The sequence below is a fragment of the Pangasianodon hypophthalmus genome, chromosome 9 (genome assembly GCF_027358585.1).
Source record: "Pangasianodon hypophthalmus isolate fPanHyp1 chromosome 9, fPanHyp1.pri, whole genome shotgun sequence".
Classification (NCBI taxonomy): domain Eukaryota; kingdom Metazoa; phylum Chordata; class Actinopteri; order Siluriformes; family Pangasiidae; genus Pangasianodon; species Pangasianodon hypophthalmus.
Window position 1 is genome coordinate 21,996,093 of NC_069718.1, and position 15,770 is coordinate 22,011,862.

At 41.4% G+C, this 15,770-nt stretch overlaps 2 protein-coding genes across 2 annotated transcripts; both read left to right on the forward strand.

Annotated features, from left to right (window-relative positions):
* The first annotated feature begins 835 nt into the window (after nucleotides 1-835).
* On the forward strand, nucleotides 836-10,260 carry yars2 (tyrosyl-tRNA synthetase 2, mitochondrial). The gene is made up of 5 exons (XM_026918762.3): nucleotides 836-1,699; nucleotides 3,710-3,877; nucleotides 5,935-6,090; nucleotides 7,257-7,427; nucleotides 8,862-10,260. The coding sequence occupies exons 1-5, from the start codon at nucleotides 912-914 to the stop codon at nucleotides 9,019-9,021; spliced, it is 1,443 nt and encodes a 480-aa protein (XP_026774563.3). The 5' UTR covers nucleotides 836-911; the 3' UTR covers nucleotides 9,022-10,260.
* Nucleotides 10,261-10,778: 518 nt separating this feature from the next.
* Nucleotides 10,779-15,668, forward strand: cdkn1bb (cyclin-dependent kinase inhibitor 1Bb). The gene is made up of 3 exons (XM_034307482.2): nucleotides 10,779-11,747; nucleotides 11,995-12,094; nucleotides 14,261-15,668. The coding sequence occupies exons 1-2, from the start codon at nucleotides 11,297-11,299 to the stop codon at nucleotides 12,081-12,083; spliced, it is 540 nt and encodes a 179-aa protein (XP_034163373.1). The 5' UTR covers nucleotides 10,779-11,296; the 3' UTR covers nucleotides 12,084-12,094; nucleotides 14,261-15,668.
* The last annotated feature ends 102 nt before the right edge of the window (nucleotides 15,669-15,770 follow it).

The window sequence follows — 15,770 nt, forward strand, 5'->3', positions numbered from 1 at the left end:
CCAACATCAGTGCCTGATCTCACTAATGCTCTTGTGGCTGAATGAACACAAAACCCCAAAGCCACACTCCAAAATCTAGGGGAAAGCCTTCCCAGAGGAGTGAAGATTATTAGTACAGCAAAGACTGGACTAAATCTGAAATGGGATGTTCAAAAAGCACATATGTGTGATGGCCAGGTGTCCACAGACTTTTGGCCATATAGCGTATATCGAAGTAACAGTATTCTGTATTCAGACAAGACTCCATTTTACCCGACAGCGCTCTACTTCCTTGAACGGGTGTATAAGAGCTAAATACAGACAGGATAGTACCAAACACAGATGGAGACAACAGTTGGGTATCTAAGACATCGTGGCCATAGAGAGAGAGGAAATCTAGATGTCGGATTGAGCTGTATTTCACACCTCTAAGCCTCTGACCTCGTGGTTAGTGTGATTTTCCAGAACCCCCTGAGAATGTGTTTTTATTTGATGAGGGACTTTATGCAGGAGTATCCAAGCATCTGAACGCACATGAACGCCACCACAAAGTCGTAATTACGAGTGGGAAACCCAGAATTGAAATTGAATGTGTATTAAACCGTGACGTGTCTCTGTCAGGCTTACGATATAATTATAATGTAACGATAAAGTTTACAGTGGCTTCATAAATTGATTCAAAACATAAAAATGCAAAACACATCTTATGCACAGTCTTTGTTCTTCATTTTCTAGAAGTAGAGTTTAAACAAATTGCTGTATTTTGTGTAGTTAATTAAGAGAAGGGTCATGCCATCTTGCTCGACTGATTTGAACTCACCTGACGACTCGTAAACTCGTAAATACGGATTTCCCAGCAGCACTTGAACACACAGTGAGATTTGAACCCAGCAGGGGGCAGCAGTGAGCGCCTTGTTTACGTCATTTCTAACATGGCGGCGTCCTGTGGCCGCAACCTGTGCAGAGGATGGCGAGGAAAAACGGGTTTTATTCTACGAAGCCCGCCTCCGGTTTGCTTACCGAAGGCCACCTTTCACACTTCCCCAGTCGGTAGAAACGGGTTTCTGTCCTCGCTGCACAGACGAGGCCTCCTGAAGGAGTCTTTCCCTGAAAACGCGGCGCAGGTGAACCTGCCTCAGCTGCTCCATTCGGCCCAGCAGACCGTGTACTGCGGCTTCGACCCGACCGCCGACAGCCTGCACGCCGGACACCTGCTGCCGCTCATCGGCCTGCTGCACTTCCGCAACGCCGGGCACCACGTGATCGCGCTGATCGGCGGAGCCACGGCGCGGATCGGCGACCCGAGCGGCAAATCCAAGGAGAGAGAGTGCCTGTCGGCTGCCGTGGTAGACAGTAATGCCAGATCCGTGCTGGAAAGCTTGCACCAGATCTTCACCAACCACGAGCTGTATTTCTGTAGCGATCCGCAGAGACTGGGCTCCGTGCGCGTGCTGAACAACGCCAGCTGGTACCGGGACCGGAACGTGGTGGAGTTCGTGGCCGAGGCGGGACGCTATTTCCGCATGGGCACTCTGCTCAGCAGACACAGCGTGCAGTCCCGCTTAAAGAGTGCCGAGGGCATGAGTCTAAGCGAGTTCTCCTACCAGCTCTTCCAGGCCTTTGACTTCTATTACCTACATCAGGTGCATGGCTGCAGAATACAGCTGGGGGGCTCAGATCAGCTGGGGAACCTGATGTCCGGCCATGAGTTCATTCACAAGTAAGAGCAGTGGGGCACAGTGCAGAGACTGCAGACAGGAGCCTTCCCTCTGTCTTTAACTGATGTTCAAGCAAAAGTCTATATGCTTGTAAATCTGTATGTCTACTGTATATTTTCAGCTTGAAAGGTCAGTTCTGTGTTGTTCTCTTATTTCCCAATTATTGTACATGTGGGTGGAGCAATAACTGTATATATGATTAGACCAGTGACTGTATATATAGTGGACCAATGACTATATACACTATATTGCCAAAAGTTTTGGGACGTCTGCCTTTACATGCACATGAACTTTAATGACCTCCTATTCTTAATCCGTAGGGTTTAATATGGAGTTGGCCCACTCTTTGCAGCTATAACAGCTTCAACTCTTCTGGGAAGGCTTTCCACAAGGTTTAGGAGTGTGTTTATGGGAATTTTTGACCATTCTTCTAGAAGTGCATTTGTGAGGTCAGGCACTGATGTTGGACGAGAAGGCCTGGCTCTCAGTCTCCGCTCTAATTCATCCCAAAGGTGTTCTATCGGGTTGAGGTCAGGACTCCAAACTCGCTCATCCATGTCTTTATGGACCTTGCTTTGTGCACTGGTGCGCAGTCATGTTGGAACAGGAAGGGGCCATCCCCAAACTGTTTGGGAGCATGAAATTGTCCAAAATGTCTTGGTTTGCTGAAGCATTAAGAGTTCCTTTCACTGGAACTAAGGGGCCAAGCCCAACCTCTGAAAAACAACCCCAAACCATAATCCCCCTCCACCAAACTTTACACTTGGCACAATGCAGTCAGGCAAGTACCGTTCTCCTGGCAACCGCCAAACCCAGACTCGTCCATCGGATTGCCAGACAGAGAAGCGTGATTCGTCACTCCAGAGAACACATCTCCACTGCTCTAGAGTCCAGTGGCGGCGTGCTTTACACCACTGCATCCGACGCTTTGCATTGCACTTGGTGATGTAAGGCTTGGATGCAGCTGCTCGGCCATGGAAACCCATTCCGTGAAGCTCTCTACACACTGTTCCTGAGCTAATCTGAAGGCCACACGAAGTTTGGAGGTCTGTAGCTATTGACTCTACAGAAAGTTGGTGACTTCTGTGCACTGTGCACCTGAGCATGCGCTGACCTCGCTCTGTGGTTTTACGTGGCCTACCACTTCGTGGCTGAGTTGCTGTTGTTCCCAATTGCTTCCACTTTGTTATAATACCACTAACATTTATCCGTGGAATATTTAGTATTGAGGAAATTTCACGAATGGACTTATTGCACAGGTGGCAACCTATCACAGTACCACGCTTGAATTCACTGAGCTCCTGAGAGCGACCCATTCTTTCACAAATGTTTGTAGAAGCAGTCTGCATGCCTAGGTGCTTGATTTTATACACCTGTGGCCATAGAAGTGACTGGAATTCAATGATTTGGAGGGGTGTCCCAAAACTTTTGGCAATATAGTGTATTCTGGATCAAAAACTGTATATATGGGTACACCAGTGATTGTTTATATAATGGACCAATAACTGTATATTTAGTGGACCACTGACTGCATATATGAGTGGACCAATAACTGTCCATGTCCATCACCACTATGGGTGGGAGAAAGGCCTGTATCTACTGTGCATGCTCTGGCTCCAAGGTCTCTACTGCGCAGATTCTCACCCCAGTTTTTGCACGGTGGCAGCTCCCATTTCAACCAGCCAAAAAAGGCTTCAAAACCACACAATGGGAATAAATGGTGCCATGATGCCCACTCATATATACAGTTATTGCTATTTCCTCAAACCTCCCAAAAAACAAGCCAGTAGGTGGATTGGCTATGCTGAATTGCCACTAGGTGTGACTGAGTGTGTGAGTGTGTGTGTTAATTAGCTCCCAGTGGGACACATCCAGGGTGTGTTCCTAATTTGCATCCAGTGTTCGTGGGATAAGTTCTGTATCCACCGTGACCCTGACCAGGATAAAGTGCTTCCTGACGATGAACGAATGAACAAGATCAGTGCTAATTTTTCTTTTTTTTTCCCCTGTAGAAAGACAGGAGAGGAAGTGTATGGACTGACAGTGCCACTGTTGACCACTTCAATGGGTGATAAGCTGGGCAAGACTGCAGGAAATGCTGTATGGCTGAACCGGAATAAAACATCTCCCTTCGAGTTCTACCAGTATTTCCTCAGACTGCCAGACAACAATATAGAACAGTAAGATGGTGTCTTTACAAAGTTTTTGAGTTTGAATATAATGCAGAAGCCTATCAGAGAAACATTGAAAATATAGAGTTTGTGCAAAAATGAGCATTATTATATAGAGCATGTGATGTACAGGATGGTAATTCTGGCTTAATCGTTTAACGCGAAAAGGAAGATCAACTGGCGGTAAATAAGTTTTGCTTGAATACTGTTTGAAAATACACTATATAACCAAAAGTTTTTGGACACTTAACCAGCACATGCATATGACTGTTAGGTGTCACAAACTTTTAGGGAAACTAGTGTGTTAGTGTGTTATGTCAACAATAACAACGATCAACCTCTTTTTAAATTTTTTAACGTGTTCAGATTCTCATTCTACTCTACATTGACAGGTCCGTAAGTATTTGGACAGTGACACAGTTTTCATAAGTTTGCCTCTCTACACCACCACAACAGATTTGGAATAAAACAGTCAAGATATGATTGAAGTGGAGACTTTCAGCTTTAAAGTTTAACAAAAATATTACAGCCATTTTTTTACATAACATTTTTTGATTCCAAGCATTGAATTTGCATTTGGTAGCTGTTCATGGGAACTCTCAGTATGCAGTCAAAAGAGGAGTTGATGCAAGTGAAGGAGGTCATCATTAGGCTGAAAAGAAACAAAACAGACCCATTAGAGAGACAGCAGAAACTTTAGGAGTGGCCAAATCAACAGTCTGGTTCATTCTTAAATACAACAAATGCACTGGCGAGCTCAGAAACACCAGAAGGCCTGGAAGACCACGGAAAACAACTAAAGTGGATGAATGCAAAATTCTTTCCTTGTGGAAGAAAAACCCCTTCACAACATCTAGCCAAGTCAAGTATCATTGCCAAAGTCTGCAATCAAGAGACGTCTTCATGAATGTAAATACAGGCGGTTTACCACAAGATGCAAACCGCTGGTAACACTCAAGAACAGAAAGGCCAAATTAGACTTGCTAAAGAATCTCTAAAATAAATAAATAAATAAAGCCTGATCTGATGCAAGATTAACTTGTACCAGAATGATGGAAAGAGAAGAGTATGGAGAAGGAAAGGAAGGGCTCATGATCCAAAGCATACTACATCATCTATCAAACATGGTGGAGGCAGTGTTATGGCATGGGCATGTTTGGCTGCTAGTGGAACTGGGTCACTGTTGTATATTGATGATGTGACCGCTGGTAGAATTAGCAGGATGAATTCTGAAGTGTACTGAGTTATACTTTCTTCTCAGATTCCGTCAAATGCTGCAAAACTGATAGGACGGCTCTTCATAGTACAGTTGGATAATGACCCAAAACATACCGCGAAAGCAACCCAAGAGCTTCTTAAGGCAAAGAAATTAAATGTTCTTAAAAGTCCAATGACCTCAACCCAATTGAGCATTCTTTTCACTTACTGAAAACAAAACTGAAGGCAGAAAGAACCACAAACAAGCAGCAATTGAAGGCAGCTGCAGTAAAGGCTTGGCAAAGCATCTCAAGGGAGGAAACTCAGCATTTGGTGATGTCCATGGGTTCCAGACTTCAGGCAGTCATTGACTGCAAAGGATTTGCATCCAAGTATTAAAAATAATCCTAATATTTATGATGATTATTTTGTCCAGTTACTTTTGAGCCTGTGAAAATGAAGGGACTCTGTAAAAAATGGCTGTAATTCCTAAATGGTTAATGCAATATTTTTGTTAAACCCATTGAATTAAAGCTGAAAGTCTACACTTCAATGCTTCATTTCAAATCCATTGTGGTGGTATACAGAGGCAATATTACAAAAATTGTGTCACTGTCCGTATACTTATGGACCTGACTGTATAACTTTCCTACTTAATTACACTGTGGTTGTTTTGGTTAATGCCTTATATGCTTTAAGATTAGTAACTGAAAAAAGACGCTGAAATTTTAAGGGGTCCATGGAAAAGTCTGAGCAATATCCTCAAGTTAGAAAGCTGTGATGTTTGGAAGCTGAAATAATTTGTGTGAATGGTTTCACCTAGCATGCACATGAATTTAGAGCACTAATCTCTAATGTTTGAACCTCAGGTACCTGAAGCTGTTCTCCTTTCTGCCACTGGCTGAGGTTGAGAAGGTGATGGAGCAGCAGCGGCAGGATCCAGGCAAGAGAATAGCACACAAACGGCTTGCTGCTGAGGTAACCAAGCTGGTTCATGGCAAGGAGGGGCTAGAAAGTGCCAAACGGTGAGAGCATTCCTCAGTAGCAGTATATAAGTGTATCGTACAGCAGTACCACCGGTCTAGGAGGGCAAAAGCATATACTATATAGCAAAAGGTTTGCGGACACCTGATCATCACACCCCATATACGCTTGTTGAAATCCCATTCCAGATCGAGTCTCCCATTTGCTGTTATAATAACCTCCACTCTTCTGGGAAGGCTTTCCACTAGATTTTGCAGTGTGGCTGTGGGGATTTGTGTTCATTCAGCTACAAGAGCATTAGTGAGGTCAGGTTGGGTGAGAAGGACTGGGATACAGTCTGTGTTCCAGTTCATCCCAAAGGTGTTCAGTGGGGTTGAGGTCAGGGCTCTGTGCAGGACACTCGAGTTCTACTACACCAACCTTGGCAAACCGTGTCTTCATGGACCTCACTTTGGCCACACAGGCTTGGACCTCTTAGTTCCAGTAAAGGGAAATTGTAATGCTACAGCATACAAAGACATCCTATACAACTGTATGCTTCCAAATTTGTGGCAACAGTTTGGGGAAGGAACACATATGGGTATGATGGTCAGGTGTCCACAAACCTGTGGCAATATAGTGTACATGTAGCAGCCTGGGAAAACACTTTGGATGTTGCTGTGGCTGAGTTCTGGCAAAAAAGACAGGTTTCGGCAAAAGCAAAATTGAGTTTTATACCTATAACATACTATGGCATCGATATTTCACCAAAACAATTCAGAAATGTTTTTATTTACTAAAGGTGTCTAAAGCCTTGCTAGCTAAATGTTATTTCGTCACACAGTGAATGTCAAGTTTGGATCAAGTTATTGAACAGCCATGTGCTGTAATGAAATGAACGTAAGCCTAATCAATTCGGTTTATAATCAGATAGTGGCTGTCAAAATGTCTGTGATACGCCTGTTGTTTTCAGAACTATATATGTAGTATATGGATATGGATATGAATGGATATAGATATATATATATAAAATGGCAGAAAATGGTAAAATTTTGCCACGTGAAGGGTTTTTCCCCAGGCAGCTACACATTTCCTACAAGGCATGTGAAGTCTTTTTCTACCAACCAGGCACATTGTGGTTTCATAAGGGTAATTAATGGTGAAGATACAGAACATTGTAGAATCTAGATACTGTATTACTCATTTGTGTGTATCTGTGTGTGTCCAGATGCACCAATGCTCTGTACCACAGCAGCATTGAGGCTCTGCAGCAGATGGATGATGCTGAACTGAAGGAGTTGTTCAGAGAAGCTTCATTTCAGGAGTTCTTTCTAGAGCCAGGTACCACAGTACTGGATGCCTGCCGTCGGAGCCAGGCCATTCCTGAAGGACCCAGAGGGTATGTATTAATGTTTGATGGCATATGTCATTAAAAACTACACTTTGCACTATGAATAATCATTTCCAAGGGCTCAGTAGTTGTTTCAGAAATTGTGAGGCATTGCATTTGTGCATACAACTGGCAGTCACCATAGATAGATAGATAGATAGATAGATAGATAGATATTTCACACTCACTGACCACTTTATTAGGAACACCTACTCATTCATGCAATCATCTAATCAGCCATTTAGCAGCAGTACACATTGCATAGAATCGGGCAGATACTGTAGATCTCCTGGGATTTTCTCACACAACAGTCTCTATGGTTTGTACAAAATGGTGCAAAAACAAAAAATATCCAGTAAGCAGCAGTTCTGTGGACCGAAACACCGTACTAATGAGAAAGTCTTATTGATGAGAATGGCCAAACTGTTCAAGCTGACAGGAAGGCTAAATCAGATAACCACTCTTTACAGCCATAGTGAGCAGAAAAGCATCTCAGAACACATGGAACACAGAACTGAGGCAGATGGGCTACAGCAGCAGATGACCACATAGCGTCTCTGTCAGCTGGAACCAGTCTGGCCATTCTCCTCTGACCTCCTTCATCAACAAGACATTTCCACTTGCAAAACTGCTGCTCACTATGTTTTGTTTTTTTTGCACCATTCTTTGTTAGTCTACATTTTACTTTTTTGTTGCTTTCAAAAAAATTTAATTACTTCTGTCAGTAACTACATTCCTAGGCAAAAAAAGGGCCAAGCCCTAAATGGCAAAATATTAAGTTTTTAATGGTCTTGACAACAAATCATTGGTCAGGAAATGAGCAAGAATTAAACAAATAGATAAGGGAAGTTAGTATGGGAAGCTTTTCCCTTCGATTTCTTTGAACGTTTAAGCCTTGTGGCCGTTGATGGGCTGCATCAGGTGAGGCAGATAACCAAATAATGACTAATCTTTTAAGAATAAAACATCCCAGAAGATATTTTTTGGAAAATTTTGTACACCCAGACATGTTAGTTTGAATTTTACATCAAACATTTTAATCATGATCATGATTTTACCTTTGCGTAAAAAGTAAATGAGCAAATGGAGGCACAGGAGCTCTCAGGAGTGCATTTGTTTAATTCTTGCTCATTTTCTGACTAATGATTTGTTGTTAAGACCATTAAAAGCTTAATATTTGCCATTTTGGGCTTGGCCACATCAAATTATATTGTTATATATACTGATAATACTATGATATACATTTCTGGCCATACCACTCACTACTACCAGCCTGTATATGAAGACTTACCTTGTATATTGAGGCTTAAGAAGGGATAAATTTAAATTAAAATGTTATTTCTGCAAAGCTGCTTTATGACAACGTCCATTGTTAGAAGTGCAGTATAAATAAAATTGAATTGTATTGAATTGAATTACCCGATGCCCTGCTCTGTGTTTCAGGTATCAGATGATAACTGATGGTGGTGTGTGGATTAACCATCACAGGGCCTCAAACCCTGAGCAGGTACTGGTCCCAGATCAGCACATCCTCTCAAACGGACTCAGTCTGATCCGAGTGGGCAAAAAGAACTTCTGCATCATCAAGTGGCTGAGCATGTGATTCACATCATAAATATGGATAAATTAGGAGTGTGCACAAGTGAAGTACTGGACATGTACTCCTAGCACGAGCCACACACAGAGTGGAACCACAGGGCTACAGATCAGTGGATTTTGTAAGGCAGGAGGAAGAGACCAGCTACAAGGAGATGTGTTGCAGAAATATAGATGAACTGCGAAAACATCCTATTAAACACTGCATCATGTGTGTACGCACACATGCATGACTGTGTTTGTGAGTTTTGTTTCAGAAATTTTATACCAAACAGGTAAAGCACCAGGAAAATGGTCAAGCTTTTGGGTGATGGTTTTAAAGTGCAGTTCTACATTCTACCACAAGATGTCAGTCAAGTGTTTTTTTTTCTTGATGCTTGAACATTTTGAACTTCCTTTCCTCCAAGTTTCATAAATTAGAGAAATCCCTGTCCTGCATATTTTGGTGTTTGCCCTCCTGTCCCTCACCTAGTGCAGGCTCATTAGTTGAATCAGGTGAGCTGGGACCAGGGGGAAAAATAAAACGATATATGAAGGGTATTCCAGGACCAGGATTGAGAAATACTACATGAGGTATATGAAGTGTAGTACAACTTTGTAAGTTGTGTTGGTGCAATTTAACTCATTTACATATTTTTCTTCCTCTTTAAGTGATTTGAATTGCAAGTTATTGTTACACTTAATATACCATAAATGCAAGATATCTCAGACATTCCCACTTCTGAAATAAATGTTATACCGGAATGAGGAAAAACATTTTCTCTTCAAATTGTGCACATGTTATCAGGAACTTTATTTCAAATACCCAGGGTGAGTGGATATGGATTCACGTCATTCATTTATTTTGAAAGACAGCATTATTGGAATTGCCATTTGCCAATCATATAAAATTGTGAAAATTAGGGAAATAATTTCCTAGCAGGAACTGCCTCAGGAGGTTATGCAACTGAAGGACAGTCATAAGAAGAAGAAGCCAGATATAGTCAAATCGTAACCAGAATTAAGGGGGAAAGTGCTGTGTGGTTTTGTTGCATTGTTTCCCTCTGACCTGTGCTTGTGTGATTTAATCAGAGTAGGTTCGTTCCTAGAAGTGCTGACTTCTCACCTCTAGAAACAAGCACGACTGCTTGAACCGTGGACTCTCTGGACCACTGACATCTCCGATCGTGTCATGTTTTACCTCCATGTAGTAATGAGTCATTCAGTACAACAAAAACAACAAAAAAACCCTTATAAAATACATACACATTTCTCTTCATGTCCTCTGTGTGGGTGTGTGTGTGTGTGTGTGGGTGTGTGTGTGGGACACTTTTATGTAGTTATTCTCCTGTTTCTCCTGAACACAGAAACTGGAAGTGTTAAACTTCTGGAAATAACCCAAAACTACTCAGAGCTTGGTAAAGAAAAACAATTTTGAAGACACTAATGATTTTTATGTTATAATTTTTGGTCAATTCGTTCAAATGGAGCAGAAACAGTTTAAAAAAAAAAAAAAAGTTAAAAAAAAAAGGTTAAAAAAAAGTGAACTGTGGAAACAAGTATATTAAAGAAGTCGTTTGGGCTCCTGTGTGTGTGTGTGTGTGTGTAAGTGAGAGTAAGTGTGTGTAAATGTGAGTAAGTGTGTGTGTGTGTGTGTGTGTGTGTGTAAGTGGTGTTTCTGGTCTGCAGGGTGGGGGGAGGTGCAGAAGCAGCGAGTCGTGTAGGGGGCGTGGCCACTACTTTCAACCAATCACTGTCCGCCTACGTTTAAATAGCTCTTTGTGTCAATCATGTTTTTTTCCCTCTGCTTGGGTTAGCCTCCCCTCTATCGCCATATTGGGCACCGAAAAGCCTCCTGTTTATTTCTTCCTTTTACTACGACGCTGAAGTTGACAGGAGTGGCCGTCGTGAGCGCATTTTGTTTTGATGCGCTCTCTCTCTCTCCCTCTCTCTCTCTCTCTCTGGGTGTTGTATGCGTGTGTGTGTGTGTGTGTGTGTGAGTGTGTGTGTGTTTTCTCTCGGTTTCCGCTCGGAGCTGCTCGGGGGCTTTAAAGTGTGTCTCCTGCGTGGCATGCGCGCGCGCGCTCGGGGCCACTGGGGTTTTGACGCTTGTTGTTTTGGTGCGAGTTGATCCAAGAGGAGACTGGACTTTCTGATTATTATTAATATTATTATTATTATTTTTGGTTGGTGTGTGTGTGTGTGTGTGTGTGTAGGCGCGCGTACGTACGTGCGTGCGTGCGTGTGTGTGTGTGCATGTATTGTGTGTATGCGTGTACGTGTGTGTGTATGTATGTGCGTGCATGTGTGTACTATTTCCGAAAAATTGTCACGCTGTAAAAACGATGTCTAACGTGCGCCTGTCGAACGGGAGCCCGACCCTGGAGAGGATGGACGCCGCGCGGCTGTCGGATCAGCCCAAGCCGTCGGCGTGCAGGACTCTGTTCGGTCCGGTGGATCATGAAGAGTTAAAGAGGGAGTTAACGGGCCACCTGAAGGCGATGGAAGAGGCGGCGGCGGAGAGCTGGGGCTTCGACTTCTCCACACACACACCGCGGCCCAACGCCAGGTTCCTGTGGAAAGCGGTGGACAGTAAAGACTTACCGAGTTTCTACAGCGCGTCTGAGCAGCCGAGCAAAAGCCTGTGTGCTAAAGTGGATGTAAACGGGAACTGTGGACTAACCGAGGAGAGAGAGGACAAGTCTGAAAAACAAACCGACAGAACAGACAAGAGGAAAAGACCTGCGTGTATCGGTATGTGTCTGTTGTCAATAAGTCGGGAAAATGCCTTCACTTAGCCACTTAGCCATTTAGCTACTTAGCTGCTTAGCCTGTGTGTGTTTCACTGTTCCATAGGCGGATTATGTGCTTGGAGGTGGAAATTATCCTGCACGGTTTATAGTATAGCTGTCATTTCGGGCTCTCTGTGTGTGTGTGTGTGTGTGTGTGGGGCAGCTGGATGTGAACTGTGTTGTTCATTTGTTTTTGTGTTTTGTGATAGACTCGTCGTGTCCGAGTAAACGCTCGCGCACCTGTTTAGATGAAACTCCTCACACACCGAAGAAGTGCAGTCCACCGAGACACACGTAAACACAGCGGAGGTAAGCGGCTCTTACACACACACACACACACACACGCACGCACACAGAGGAAAGAGTAACATCACCAGACATTTTCTTTCTCGTGGCTGCACCTGAACTGTGCACTGTGATTGTGATGTTGTGATTGTGATGTTGTGATTGTGATGTTGTGATTGTGATGTTGTGATTGTGATGTTGTGATTGTGATGTTGTGATTGTGATGATGAGGTTGTGATTGTGATGATGAGGTTGTGATGTTGTGACTATTTGTCAGGGACCATGCACCAAAACATGACTCTGAAGCCTTGCACAAGAGTTTGCTATTAGCTCATTTCCATTTGCAGTTCATGTGCAAGCAAACAGACAAACAGTAATAATAAAACTATAATATAACTATAATATAATAAAACTATTACTACATGTGTAAAAATAACAGCACCATGAGTGCAACCCTGATTCCAACCCCAGGCAAGTCTAACTTACACACACACACACACACACAGTAGTAACTAGCTATACACACACACACACACACACAGTAGTAACTAGCTATACACACACACACACACACACACAGTAGTAACTAGCTATACACACACACACACACACACAGTAGTAACTAGCTATACACACACACACACACACAGTAGTAACTAGCTATACACACACACACACACAGTAGTAACTAGCTATATACACACACAGTAGTAAGTAGCTATACACTCACACACACACACAGTAGTAACTAGCTATATACACACACACCCGATAATAACTAGTTATACACAAACACACACACAGTAGTAACTAGTTATACACACACACACACACACACACACAGTAGTAACTAGCTATATACACACACAGCAGTAACTATCTATCCACACACACACACACACACACACACACACACACAGAGAGAAAGACATACACACCCATGTGTAATTCTATATTTGTGGGGTATTCCAATTCACCTGTGTGCTACTGTTGCTAAACCTCTCTCATTGGGACCAGCCAAATGTCCCCACAACACGAAAACCATCCCATTTTCATATAATTACAGGGACGTTTGGCTTCTATACAAAAAAAAAAAAATTGCTCACACACAGAATAAGTAAAAATAAAAGGATACGTATGATTACTATTCCAGTAAGTTAATGAAACCTAAAGGCACTAGACCTAAGTTTACTGGTTATTTAAGGTGTGTATACTAATTCATTTCTACTTTATTAATCTTAATAAAATGCAGATAATAAGAGAGTGTAAAAGCATAGTCAGTGCTCTGTGGTGAAGTAAAGGGTTAACACATTTTTATTACTGCTACTCTACTACCAGGGGTGTGTGTGTGTGTGTGTGTGTCCGTCTGTGAGTGAGAAGCTGCTTGAAAACAGTGTAGTAACACGTCAGCGAGCTCTGACCTTTTCAAACATTTACACCCACCAACAAACTACCCACTGAGCAACTCGTATAGCCTGTACAGACATACGTATACAGCAGTAATAATAATAATAATAATAATAATAATAATATAAATATACCTGAGCTTGTAGAATAAAAATGTACAACTTGATATTCATTCATTCATTTAGGTGTGGCACTAAAAAGGCAGTTGGTTACAAATGCATGTATGTAAATTTTTTATTTATTTATTTATTTTGGTACAAGAGAAAGACCCATAAATATGAATTTTGACTGCATTTTAAACCAGAACTTGTGTAATAAAGAAATTCATAATAAGGACCAGTTATGACTTGACTATGTGTCGGGATCATTATGGTGTATACTGGATTGGTTTTTTGATTGCTCATAGTAAGGACTGATGCAACAGTAGGCTGCTGTTGCTTCAGGGATGATGTCAATGACTTGGCTGTCAAATGGAATATTTACACAAGCCAGTGTGCAAAGGTTAGGAATTTGTTAGGTAGTGTAATCTTCAAACACTTGTACGCGTGTAAAATTTGAGGAAGCACTAAATGTAATTAGTGGGAGTACTACAATAATAATAATAATAATAATAATGTTCTTAACCAAAATATTTTTTATCTTTTCCGTATGTTTCGAGGAGCTACTGACTCACACTCATGCAAATCACTGTATTTTGGGGAGAACTGTGTTGTGTATAGCGAAGCATCATTTGCATTCTGACTAACCTACTTTTCGATGTGCGTGTGCTGTTCTCGTTTACAGAGCTGAAGATGTTCTCTCCCCCCTGACGGCTTCAGTGCTTGGCAAATGAAAAATTCACGGAGTGAAGAATGAGAGGAAAGGAAAAGCTTATCAGCTCAACGAGCGGGGAGACTGGACAAGCACTGAAACAAACGTTCTGGCACTAAAAAAAAAAAAAATCAACTGCCTCAAAAGCAGTCTATGTAGCAGTGTGCAATTAGGTTTAATCTCCTTTTTTGCTCATTATTTTTTTCTTACTACCTGTGTACATATTTTCTTTTTTGTATGTAGCACATAATACATATTATGTTGGGTTTTTTCTTTTCAGTTTTGGACTAGGTGAATTCCAATTGACTTGAACAACTGCGATTTAGGGGTTTCAAAAAGGTTTTTTTCTTTCTCTCTCTCTCTTCAGAAATGCTGTTTGTTACTTTTGCTGGTCTACCCCATTTTACAATGATTTTACAAATGTATTTTTGTGTTCTTCTGTCACTGAAACCCGTTGGAGTGCCCACACATGCTCGAACAGCTGTGCACACCTACAGCACTCGGGTGGTACATGGTACATAAATTGCCTGGTCCCGTGTAGATTGGTGTGGTTTCTAGCTTCTCTGTATGCTTTCCTCTAAAGAAAACCACATACAATATACTCTGTAGAGAATGCAGAGCTTATCTAAAATCTCGAGCTAAATCTAAATTATTATATGTAACTTATGTCTCTGATTTTCATTAGGAAAGCTGACAGATAATGTTCACTTATAGACAAGGTCAAACCACGTAGCATCAACCAGTATTAACACCATGTGAGGCACTTGCTGAAAGACTAAAGTGTCCCTCGCTTACTCATAAATTATTCTTTAATATGTATCTTGATTATTATTATTATTATTATGTTTTTTTTGTTTTTTTTTTTATTTTGAGTGAAAATTTCTACTGATGGCCTTCTCTCAGTTTTCCTGTTTCATTTCACTCAGTTTGACTCCAGCACTCCCCCACATTTGGTGTAATATCAGAAATATCTCTCAGCTGTATGCACCTACACTCCCATTTGATTCTGTGGTTAATTATGACACATAATTTTATTTATAGAAAAAAGTATAAATTAATATTTCAGCAGACAACACAGCCTGTGTATTTGTTTAAACTTTGAAGTGTACCTGTGTACATAACTTTGTAAAAACACTGAGAAAATTAAAACTAACTTATTTATGTTGAGGGTTTTTTTTTTTTTTTTTTTTTTGAAATCTAAAAATGGTTGGTCATGGTTATCCAAAGTCCAAAGTGGCATTTGAGTTATTTTTTAAAATGCTTTTTTAATATTTTAACAAATTGTTGTGTAAGGTTGCAAACTGAGCCTGGTTTAAAAAAATGTTTTTGTTATGAGTGTTTAAACAATGTGCTGAAATCAATTAAAAGAGTTAAATTATAATGGGTATTTGAATTTCTTATGAATTGCTTTTTTTAATTTGTGCGGTGGCTTGGGAAAACATTTCATATAGTGAAATTCTAGGGTTTTTTATTATATGAAGTT